General features: G+C 42.4%; 1 protein-coding gene across 7 annotated transcripts in view; it reads right to left on the bottom strand.

The window, feature by feature from the left end:
• Cep164 (centrosomal protein 164) overlaps positions 1-7906 on the bottom strand; it is a 73233-nt gene extending 65327 nt beyond the window's left edge. For 6 of the 7 annotated variants that reach the window (XM_010629375.1, XM_010629376.1, XM_010629378.1 and 3 more), the window contains exon 1: positions 2049-2157. In XM_010629375.1, coding sequence (XP_010627677.1) covers positions 2049-2130 — 82 coding nt within the window. In that variant the 5' untranslated portion in view covers positions 2131-2157. Of the gene's footprint in view, positions 1-2048; positions 2158-7781 lie in introns of those variants that run through there. The other variant, XM_010629371.1, reaches the window with a different exon arrangement.
• Positions 7907-11844: the final 3938 nt, after the last annotated feature.

The following is an 11844-nucleotide window of genomic DNA, read 5'->3' as shown; positions in this document are numbered from 1 at the left end:
GAGAGAGAAGAGAAGAAGAACAAGAGGAAAGGAGTGAGGATCTGAGCAAGAAATGCATTAATACCAATATAAAGAAAACTTAAAGTCATTCCAAAAGAGCAAAACAAAGACACATATGGAAAGGAATACAATGTTTGTTCTTGAATAGGAAGATTTCATAAAGATGAAAGTCCTTCCTAAATTAGTTCAATTATAAACATAATTTCTCCAAATGCCAACAGTTTCCCTAAGACAAAACCCCACCAAGAAATGACAAGGTGAATCCAAATTTCATGGGGAGATAACCATATCCAAGAAAAACTCTTTAAAAAGCAATGAGGGCATTACTTTAGCCTACTAGCCATTAGAAGTTATGATGGAGCCTCAGTTATTAAGAGTACAGCAGTGACATATGAATGAATAGTCCAGTGGAGAAGAAGAGAAAGTAGACCCAAATGCTCAGCACCAAGTCAGTGGGGTGAAGACTGGCTATCCCATTAATGGCAGAAGAAAAGCTAGAAGAAAATAGGAGAGAAGTATTTTATCCTTGGAGTGGGGAAGGCTTTTCTAACTATGATACATATTACAGAGGCTATATTAGAATGGACTGATAGATTTAACACAAAAATTTAAAATTCTAGGGCTGAGGGTATGGCTCAATGGTACAGCAGCTTATGCTTAGCATGAGCAAAGCCCAGGATTCAATCCTCAGTACTAAAGCAATGTAATTATAAAAGTTTAAAAATTTCAAGCCGGGTGTGGTGGCACACTCTTATAATCCCAGCACTCGCGAGGCTGAGGCAGGAGGATTGCTGGGAGTTCGAGATCAGCCTGGGCTACATAGTGAGTTCCAGGTCAGACTCAACTACATAGTGAGACCCTGTCTCAAAAAAACAAAAAAACAAACAAACAAAAAAAAAGTTTAAAAATTTCTACACAGCAATCAATCAGACAAACATACTACATTATAAATAAAGTCCAAGGTTAATGTGTGGGATAATGGGCCCCCAGGGGTTCAAGGGCTCTCACCCCACTCTCAGAGGTTCACAGACCACTTGAGTTGCAAAAGAAAATGTGTGTGTCTAGGTCCATAACTCTGCAAAATTAAAATTTCACTCCAAAAAAATAGCATCATTTAAAAGAGCAGGCCATGGACATAGAACACATATGTAAGGATCCCATGTACCACTGCAGAACTGGTATACCTATAGGAAAATTATTTAACCTTTCTGTGCCTTGATTTCCTCAATGTAAAAGAGGTACTCACGGAGTAGCAGCAAGGGCTAAAAGATAAAAAATATAAAGTTCTTAAAAAAGAGACTGGCACACAGCAGCACTAAATAACATTATTACTTTTATTAATAATATTCTTGGTTTCTTTTATAAAAACTGCTTTAGTTTAGTTTATTCTCAACAAACTGAGGAGTTGGGGGTGTCGTTCAGAAGTAGTGCTCTTGCCTAGCATGTACAAGACCCTGGGTTCCATCCCTAGCACTACAAAAAAGAAAAAGGGTTTGCCCTGGCCTCAGAACATGCTGTATTTCATATTAGCCCCTACTACGTTTTCATTTAAAACTAATCATTGTGGTTCTGATTCCCAGCACCACATACACACACACACACACACACACACACACACCAGGGATCGAACTCAGGTTTTTACGCTTGCAAGGCAGGTGGCAGAACCACTGCGCTAAATCCTCAGCCCCACAAAAAAAATATATTAATCGATCTAACCCAAGGTCAGCAAACTTTTTCTATTAAGGGCTAGACAGTAAATATTGTAAACTATATGTAGGTTATGTTACATGTTGTCTGTATAACTATGTGACACACTAGTCATAGCATGAAGGCAGCCACAGACAATACAGAAACAAATAATTGTGGCCATTTTCCAATAAAACTTTATTTATAGTAATAGGCAAGTTAAGCCCGTAGACTGTAATATGACAACCCCTGATCTACAGGCAGCCTTTTCCTGTATCACACATTGCACTGAAAGAACAAAGATGAATTCAACATAATCACTGCCCTGAAGAAATGTGAACAATATACCACAAGCCTCTTACCTTGCTCACTGGGAATGTAGGTCTCGTCATAATTTTCCTCCAGAACCAGCTGGTCCCCCATGCGGATGGATGGTCCAGCCATGCTTGGCCTGGGCTTGAACACCTAGATCCCAGAGACCCCCATCCACAGAGAAAATCAGTGACCCGGCTTAGAAGGGGCAAACTGGCTTGGGTGGTAGAGGATCTGGGTCAGACCAGACCCTGCAGGCCAGCAATGCTGCAGGCACCAGGCACAGGAGTGAGAGTAGTACAACAGCTCAGAATTCAGGATCCACAGGCTCTGTACCTGGGAAAGTTCACTGAGGTGCACCTCCCAAAGGCTGCTGAATACCTGCACCACAAAAGATCTACATGCCTGGCTCCCTAAAGAGATTAACTTCAAACAGTTGAAAGACTTACAGTACAGGACCTCCAATTAGACAAACCCTGTGACATCAAAACAGATCCCCCACACACCACCAAAACCCAGTGCATAGTCACACCATTAAATCCAGTAATACCTTCAGGAAGCTTGCAGTTCAGGGGAGAAAGCACACACTACTTTAGCAACAGGAGAAGGGATAAAACTCTCCTCCAGAGTACTAGGACAGGAGTCACAAATTCCCACTGAAGAATAAGAAAGCATTCTAGACAAGGAGCAGGTGCAGAAGCAGGTATTCTAGAGCACCAGTTGACAACGTACACGGCCCAGGTAAGAGCATAACTACTAATAGGGGAAGAGCCTGAAGGAGACAGCCCAATTAGATGGCACCTACGCTGAGAATTGAAGGATCCGCAAGTATTCAGAGAGAAGGAATGTGTTCCAACAGCAGAGCAGCAGCATGTGCAAAGGCCCTTTAGCAGGGAACACCCGAAACCAAGGTGTGGTGGAGGTAGATATGCAGAAGCCAGGCCATGCCAGGGACTTGGCCTTTACCATAAGGGAACTGGAACCCAAGAGAGTTTTTCCAGATATACATTTTGAAAATAATTGCCCTGGCAGACTGGAATAGAGGTCAGATAGGAAAGAAGAAAACCAGAGCAAAAAGAGCCAGACCCCGTGGTGCACACCTGGAATCCCAGTACTCAGGAAGCTATGGCAGGAGGATCAAGAATTCAAGGCCAGCTTAGACTTTACAGCAAGACCTTGTCTCAGAAAAATAAAGGCGGGAGAGGAGAGAGGAGAGGAGAGAAGAAAAGCAGAAAAGCTGAGCAACTGTGGGAAGATGAGATGGCCTAGGTGAGAGAAGGTGGCAACTGAGCTACGGTGGTAATAGAGAGGGTGAGAGCCTAAGAAGACACCCCTTAGATGTACTACGGCAAATAAATGGCACATAGCCTAATATTTTCCTCCAGGCTTGTGACTGTGAGGAACATTCTAGTCAAACAAAAGCTACCACATTGTATTCCATGGAGCAGTTACCAACAGATAAGATGAAATCCAGTAAGATCTACCTGCCACTTAGCCTAAGCCCCCCTATATGCCAGAGTTATGGGGGAGGGTCTCTTGTAGCAGACGTCCCTGCCCAGTACTACAGGGCTAAGAGTGGCACCTGCTTCTTGCTTTCCATAATTCAGGTATATTGTTTTATATCAGAAGTCAGACCAAAGCTCTGTGTGACTCAAATGGGCCTGTCAGATAGGGGACTGGGCAAGTATAGCCCCTCCCTCAAAGGCTGCCATGGAAACCTAGGCCCCGGTCTGTGAAGTGGGGGACTCTGCTGAGTTACATGCAGCTGACTGAGGTCAGCGGGATCCCAATTAAAACTCTTTCCCCTGAATTATGGCTTCTCACTGACCCAATGGGTTGCGTCCTAATTGCACTCAGTTCCAGTACCAGTTTGTTCTGTCCAAGCAAGATAAGCAGTGCTTACTCCCTAACAGCACTGCCTGGTGCCATCATGACAGGTCTTTGGCAGTATTTCACTAGATGCCTTCAAAGCACACCTTGCTCCCTATTCCTTCCCACAGTTGTATTCAATGAATACTGGATGTGCTTGGGGACTTTTGTCTTTGCTGCCATCATGAGCACTAATCAGGTCCCAAGACTCAGCTTCTCCACCCTAAGTCTCATTTCTGTCTGTTCTTGAATTTGCCTTATGTTGTGATGGCTCACTGGTCAGGACCCATGGCAGAGGTCCAGGTAATGTCCCCTTCCCCGTTCCTGCCAATCCCAGAATCTAACAGAATAGGAGTGGCTCACACGCCTCCTCCAAGAAGCCTTCCATAGCTAACCTCCTGCCAACCCAGATCCAGCTCAGCACTGGGAATTTTTCTTATGTTCATAAGCACATTTCTCTCAATATGACTCTTCTCATGGGACTACAGGCCACCTCTCCTGTTAAAGCACAAACTCCTGAGAGCCAGGCCTCCTCCTCTTAAATGTGTCAACCAAGCCCAAATTGAGCCTATATAAACTGTAGGAGCTTAGTTAATGCTGTAAACCACTAACACAGAACCAAAAAAACCAGGAGATGGAAAAGCCCGTAGTTAGTCCAATTTGCCTCTCTATTCTAAATATTCCCTCACCGTGCTTTAAGTGACAAAGGGCATAGTGGTCAGAGCATTAGCTTTTAAGACAGAAAATCTGGATTCAAAATCCAGATCTTACTTGCCAGTTGTATGACCTTAAGAGATATATTTCACCTAAGCCTCAGTAACCTCACATGTCTAATTCAAACAATCATGATAATCTGACAAAAGACTATTTGAGAGTGAACAAGATAATATTTGAAAAGTGCCCAGCACAGTCCCAGGTAAACAGTAAATGTTAAGTAAATTTAGGTGTTATTATTGATGTTACTACCATAAAAATAATAATATCTTGGGCTGGGGTATAGCTCAGTGGTATAGCACATGGTTAACATGCGCAAGGTCCTGGGTTCAACACCAGCACCACAAAATAAAATTAAATAAATAAATAAACAAATGTATATCAAAGCATTGTGAGGATTAAATGATTCAATGTAAAATGTTTAAAATATATAAGATCTCAATAGGCCGGGCATGGTGGCGCACGCCTGTAATCCCAGCACTTGGGAGGCTGAGGCAGGAGGATCGCTGTGAGTTCGAGACCAGCCTGAGCTACATAGGGAGTTCCAGGTCAGTCTTACTACATAGTGAGACCCTGTCTCAAAAAAAACAAAAACAACAACAAAAAAAAAGATCTCAATAAATGCTAGATGTTACTATTATTATCACTACTATTTACATAAGAGGATCTATTCTACATTGCTCCACAGAACAGATCTAGCACCAAGGAACATAAATTAAGGCCATTCAAACATGCAACAGCCACTCAATGAACACCTACCATGGAATTGGATCAGGCCAGTAGTATGTGCTGGGGCTACAAACCTAATTACACATGACCCCGAATATGAGTTGAATGTGCTACTGGGAAGCCAGATATGTAAACATGTGACTTTATCATGTGTTCAGCACATTAAGAGAAATAGTAGAAAATATTACAGAACACAAAGGTAAGGACAACTAGCATTACTTTGGAAGATGAGGGAAAGCATCACAGAGCAGAGAGCCACTGAGATGGTTCTTGAATAAACAAGACCACCAAATAAGTTTAAAGCAGAAGGAATAGTTCACACAAAGTCAAAGAGGTGGGCCAGGGGTTTAGCTCAGTGGCACTGCGCCTGCCTCACATGCACAAGGTCCTGAGTTCGATCCCCAGTACCAAAAAAAAGAGGCAAAAAAGAGTATAGTAGGGGCAAAGAATTACTTATGACAAGAAAGCCTTATGCTGACTATATACTTCCTAAACTCCAGGAGTTGTACTAAGTTTCATATACATCACCTCACCTAGAGAATTCCAGCTACACAGACTATCATCCCTACTTTTCAAATAAGGAAACTGAGACTTAGCATTTTGAAAAACATCTTAAAAACATGTTCTTCTTTGTTTGGGCCAGGGTCTTGCTATGTAGTTCAGGTTAGCCTTGAACTCACCACAGAGTCCAGAATGGCTTCAAATTCACAGGGATCTGCTTATCTCAGCCTCCTGAGTGCTGGGATTACAGGCGTGCACCACCACCACACTCAGCTTTTAAAAATGTTTTTAAAATCTCTAAATCAGACACAAATGTTTAAATATTGCATTGTTTCTCTGGGGTGAGAAACCAAAAGTGGAAATAAGGGCTGAAATGCATAATAAATATGGGGAAGTGGAAAGAAAACGTTCAAATGGGAAGGGGAGCAAGGGAGGAGGTAGGGAGAAAGGAAGAAAGGAACAAGAAAAAAAGTGAAAATAGAAGGAAAAAACGGAAACAAAGCTTTTGTACATAGATAGGGGAGGGGTCTAAAGGAAGAGGGGAATGGGATAAAATAAAATGTATTTTTTTAAAACGTACAGGATAGTACTACAAAAAATAAATAAAAATAAAATAAAATCTCACTCAAGGTTTTACAACTAGTAAATTACACAGCATAATATGCATACATCCAGTTCTATCTGATTCCAAAGCCTGAGTCTTAACCACTCTGACATGACCAGAAAGGAAAGGCCAGTGAGGGGTATGGCAAGAGAGATTCAGAATGGAAGGCAAGAATATTATAGAGGCTTGGCAAGACTGAGCTGTAGGAGGTACATAATGGGGACATCACAGGATTTCACAAAGGAAACTGGCATGATAAGATTTATAGTTTATTAAGATGATTCTGACAGCTTCATAAGAACTACTTAGAGAGAGACAAGTACAGAGGCATAAAGGCCACCTAGGAAGTTAACCTGCAAGTACAGGCAAGAAATTATGAACCAAGTCTGTGAGACTTGAGAATGAAAAGAGACTGTGAGAATGAAAAGAAAGGCCAGGTTCTTCGAGGAGGAAGAGGAGGCAAAATAACAGGACCTGACGTCCTGACTTGTGCAGCAGTAAGTAAGGGGTGATGGAGGAGAGAAACTATAGCACTTAACCAGTATACAGCGATTCTAGGTCCTGGCAAGCCCCAGCATACTGCCTGGAATACAGGACATGCCCAACAACTGTCTCCTGCGTTTATGAATTCCAACGTAGACGTAGCTGACTGAGAGGTCTTTAGATGACATAAGAAATACAACGAGAAAAGAAACAGATCCGGGGGACCAAGGAAGGTTGGAGAGGATCAGTAAGCAAATATAAGCTCCGGAAAGGGTTCTGGCTGGAAAGAATTTTGCTGAATAGATGGCAACTGAAAGTCTGCGCGCAGTCACCTGGAGATGAATGAGATGAATAGAAAGGAGAGGCCTACAAAGAGTTCAGTTAGGAGATTCCGCAGAGAGGGGGTCGTGGAAGCCAAGTGAGGTCTTAAATCAGTGCAAAGAAATGAAAAACTTCCCAACTTCCCCAGCTGGCCAAAAGATGGTATCAGGTTGGGGTAGCCCCGGATTGGGATACTGAGGGGGGCTGGAGGGGCTCCCCACCAGAGAAGAAGTCAAGCAGGGTTCGGAAGGCCGGGCCTCACACGCTGCCCAGAGGCAGGACGAGCGAAAGACCGCTGCAGCGGGCGCTCACGTTGCCGGCGCCCCCACTCCTGTACCGGCAGCTAACCACTCACCCGCCAGAGCCCCACTGCCCATCGCGAGGGGGCGACCAGAGGTTTTGAAGCTGTAACACTCCCTCGGCCGCTCCTTTTTCACTTTTCTCCCAGTTCCCGCCCTCACTCGCGCACATCCCTCTCGCTGGCCGACCAGGTTGCCTCAACTCCCCCGCAACCCCTCTTTCCCGACCACGCCACACCGCCCCTCCCCGAGAAGATCCTCACCGGTCCCCCACCCGACAGGCTCTGGGCGATGACTGCGCCGCTTCGCCAGCACCACCCCGGCTCCCCGCTTCCAGGGACGCCGGGGTGTTGCCCTGCAGCGGCCAAAAACCACTTCCGGACGGGTACCAACCTAGCAACTAAGAGTTCCGCCTCTAACCCGGAGCCAATAGGTCACTGACTGAGAGCTTTGGCATTGGATTGGTTCGAGGTCCCGTCTGATCACGCAGAGTGATGAATGTAACCCGTTGAACGATGGGAATGGTAGTTCATGATAGTTGATGGGGCTTCCACAGTGATTAAAAGACCTTCATTTAGATATGAGAATTTCTTCCAGGGTAGGGAAGGACCATTAAAAATATTAATAATATAAGCAATCTCTTGGTCATCATGGGATTAATATCAGTTGAATAAGTTACCATCAACAATCAATCCATTTAAAGGTGTAGGGGGGAAGCCGGGGGTAGTGGCGCATGCCTGTAATCCCAGCATTCTGGAGGCTGAGACAGGAGGATCGCTGTGAGTTCGAGACCAGCCTGGGCTACATAGTGAGTTCCAGGTCAGTCTCAACTACATAGTGAGACCCTGTCTCAAAAAAACAAAAAATAAGAATAAAAATAAAAAATAAAGGTGTAGGGAAAGTGGGAAGGGTAGGGGAAAGGTAATAAGGGAAAAGAAAAAAATAGGAGAAAATGAAAAAATGGAAATAAAGTGTTTGTAAATGGGAAGGGGAGGAAAGGGTGAAGGGAGGGCAGGGAGAAGGGGAAAAAATGAGACCTGTCATGTAAGGGTACAAGATCCCAAGGATGAATGTAACTGTACTGTATACCTAAAATGTACCAATAAACTCAATGAGGAAAAAAAACATTCAATACATTGACTGATCCTTTAATAGACAAAAAATGTGAATTTAAGGTAATGGAGATCCTCCTTCCATCCGCACGACTTCCCCGCCCCCCCCAAAAAAAAACTGGCTCTGTGTTTCAATTAAATCAATGAGCTCCTGACCGGGAATTAAAGAGACCTAGTTTCTACTCTCCATCTCTTCATCAGAGCACAGGGATCACTTTGCCATTCTGCTATACAGGATGGTAACGACTGTCATAATTATTTCAGAGTCTGAGGAAGAAGAAACAACAGGTGACATAATGTGTAGTCCCTGCATACACTTAGTCTAGTAGAAGTATTGGTATTAATATAATTCCAAAGAGCTTTAGTTTTGCTTACTTGGAAAACAAATATTCCTTTCTCTCCTACACTGCCAATCTCCTAGAGAAGTTAAGTGGAGCAGAGACTCCTCTGGCCACCCATAAATGGGAAAATGGGAACAGAAAAAGCAGAGATTTTGCTAATAGAAAAAGAAGGAGCTGGGCGCACATACCTGTAATCCCAGCACTCTGGAGGCTGAGGCAGGAGGATCACTTTGAGTTCAAGACCAGCCTAGGCTACATAGTGAGTTGAAGAGAAAGAAAGAAAGAAAGCAAGAAAGAAAGAAAGAAAGAAAGCAAGAAAGAAAGAAAGAAAGAAAGAAAGAAAGAAAGAAAGGAGAGAAGGTGGGTGTGGTGGTCCACACCTGTAATTCCAGCACTCAGGAGGCTGTGAGTTCGAGACCAGCCTGGGCTACATAGTGAGTTCTAGGTCAGTCTCAACTACATAGTGAGACCCTGTCTCGAAAGAACAAAGAGACAGAGAGAGAGAGAGGAGGAGGAAAGAAGGAAGGAAGGGAGGGAGGGAGGAAGAGATTTTGAGGCCTCACACTTGGAGCAACACCAGTAGGCTCTGAAGTTGTGCCTGGCTCCTACACACACTTGAAACTAGTCCCTGCAACACTTAGACCCTGATAGCACAATGAGGAACTCAGGTTGTTATTCCTGTAGATCCTAAATCAGATGGCCAGAACATATTTCCCATGTTTAAATCTTTCTGCCCAAGTTCTATGTGTACATCCTTTATTCTCACTGCAGCTGAAAAAAAGATTGTTCTCCCTTCTCCGTTCACTGAAGAGCCAAAGAGACCAGAGTAGGAAAAGACTCTAAGGCTCACATTCATCAATCAGACTACACAGAACATGGATTTAAAATGCCATTTTTAGTTCCCTACATCAAAGAACTTGCAATCAGTCTACTGTCATCAAAATGCTTAACTTTTTTCCCTTAACATGGATCCCCAGCTGATAGGAAGGGCTACTAAAATAAGATATACAGTCGAATTGATGGAATTATCTTCACACAGATAAAATATCTGCGCTGTGTTAGGCTTTTCCGTAGGTTTGTACTCAGAAATGCAAACCCGTTTATCAAATGTTCTCAGGTAAACATAATTAAGAGTCAGTCTTTTGGGGAGAGGTTAACAACTATGACACGTCAACTGATATACTAGTACTGTGTATACGCAATCAGTGAGGAGGGCAATTTCACTCATTGTTGCTTGTCTTCTAGAGTTTCAGATAAACATTTAGGGGTGATTTTTTTAAGGATGAGGGAGTCAAATTTTCCTCTAATTCTAGGTCAGAAGAAATTCCATTGCTAGAATTTTGCTTCTCTTTTCATACTGTTTATTTGGAATATAGAGAAAACCACTCATATGAAAATAAGGAAGGAAAATTTACTAAGCCTACCACTTTGTTAAAGGTATATAAAGTTGTCAAATGTTTCTTCTACACTTTCAGTCCATCTTATTTAAAAATTACCAACTGTTTTTTCAGCTCCCTTCTCTGATTTATTTTTCCCTATAGTACATTCACATATGAAATATTGTTTGTCCATTTGTGTGCTCTCTGTCTCTCTGCATTAGAATGCAAGCTCCATGTGGTCAGAGATTTTGTCTGTTTTATTTATCGATTTATCCAGTGCCTCAAATAGTGCTTTGCATGCAGAAGCCCTCAATATACATTCACTAAATGGATGGATTCAGTAAAGAAAGAAACAAATGCGTCTGTTTCAGAGGAAACCATTGTTGGCACATTGGTTTCTATCTTCCAGATTTTTTTATGTTTATGTAGATAAAAACGTGTGTATACACATATAAGCAGAAATACATACTTTAAGATTTCTAAAGAAATGGGATCATAATGTACTTTAACATGTTCTAAACATCTTCATTTCATAAGAAGCTATAGACGCTCCCTGGTGGTCTAGTGGTTAGGATTCGGCGCTCTCATAAGAAGCTATAACTTTTAATGGTTATTTAGGATGTCACTGATTAAATGTCAAAGTCTCAGGCTCCTACTTATGATCATTTACCTGGTTTCTTAGTTTTCTGTTAGCTTGTTTTTGAGACAAGGTCTTGCTATGTAGTATAGGCTGCCCTTGAACTAGACATGTAACCCAGGCTGGCTTGGAACTCAAGATCTTCCTGGTTCAGCCTTCCAAGTGCTGGATTACAGACATGAGCCATCATGCCCAGCTATTTCCAAAATTTTAATATTGTACACACTTCAGAATTTTTGTTATTTTGTATAATAGGGTCCTCAAGATGACAATGCTTAAAGATTTGCATTTTCATATTTTAATAGGCATTCCCAAATTACTCTCCAAAAGACAGAATAATTTACAATCCAATCAGTACCTTCACCAGCACCAACATGTTAGCAATCTGAGACAAAGGAAAGGAAAGAAGGAAGAGAGAGAGAGAGAGAGAGGAAAGATAGTGGTACTTGAAATACTGTTTTACTTTATATCCTTCTACTAATAATAAAGTTGACCTTTTTCATATATTTATTGGCCATTTGAGTATCTTCTATGAATTACCTGTTCACACTCTTTGTTCACTTTTCTATCACATTGTTTGAGGGTTTTTATTGATTTGTGGAAGCTCTTCATGTATTGAATGCCATCTGTATCTATATATGATTCCTATATATACATGGGTCTATTGATTTTCATTTTTTTCCAGTTCCTCTCTGCCCCCTCCTCTCTCTCCTTCTCTTCTCTTCCCTTCTTTCTCTCCTCTTCTTTCCTCCTCCTCTCTCTCTGTCTCCTATCTTTCTTCCTTTTTTTAATCCTTCTCTTGGTGCTAGAGATCAAACTCAGGGGCTTATACATGCTGAGCACTGGCTCTGTCATTC

Source organism: Fukomys damarensis, unplaced genomic scaffold (assembly GCF_012274545.1).
Source record: "Fukomys damarensis isolate Sample0158 unplaced genomic scaffold, DMR_v1.0_HiC HiC_scaffold_16, whole genome shotgun sequence".
NCBI lineage: Eukaryota > Metazoa > Chordata > Mammalia > Rodentia > Bathyergidae > Fukomys > Fukomys damarensis.
The sequence above is the reverse complement of the archived record's forward strand: the minus strand, read 5'-3'. Positions and strand labels throughout refer to the sequence as shown.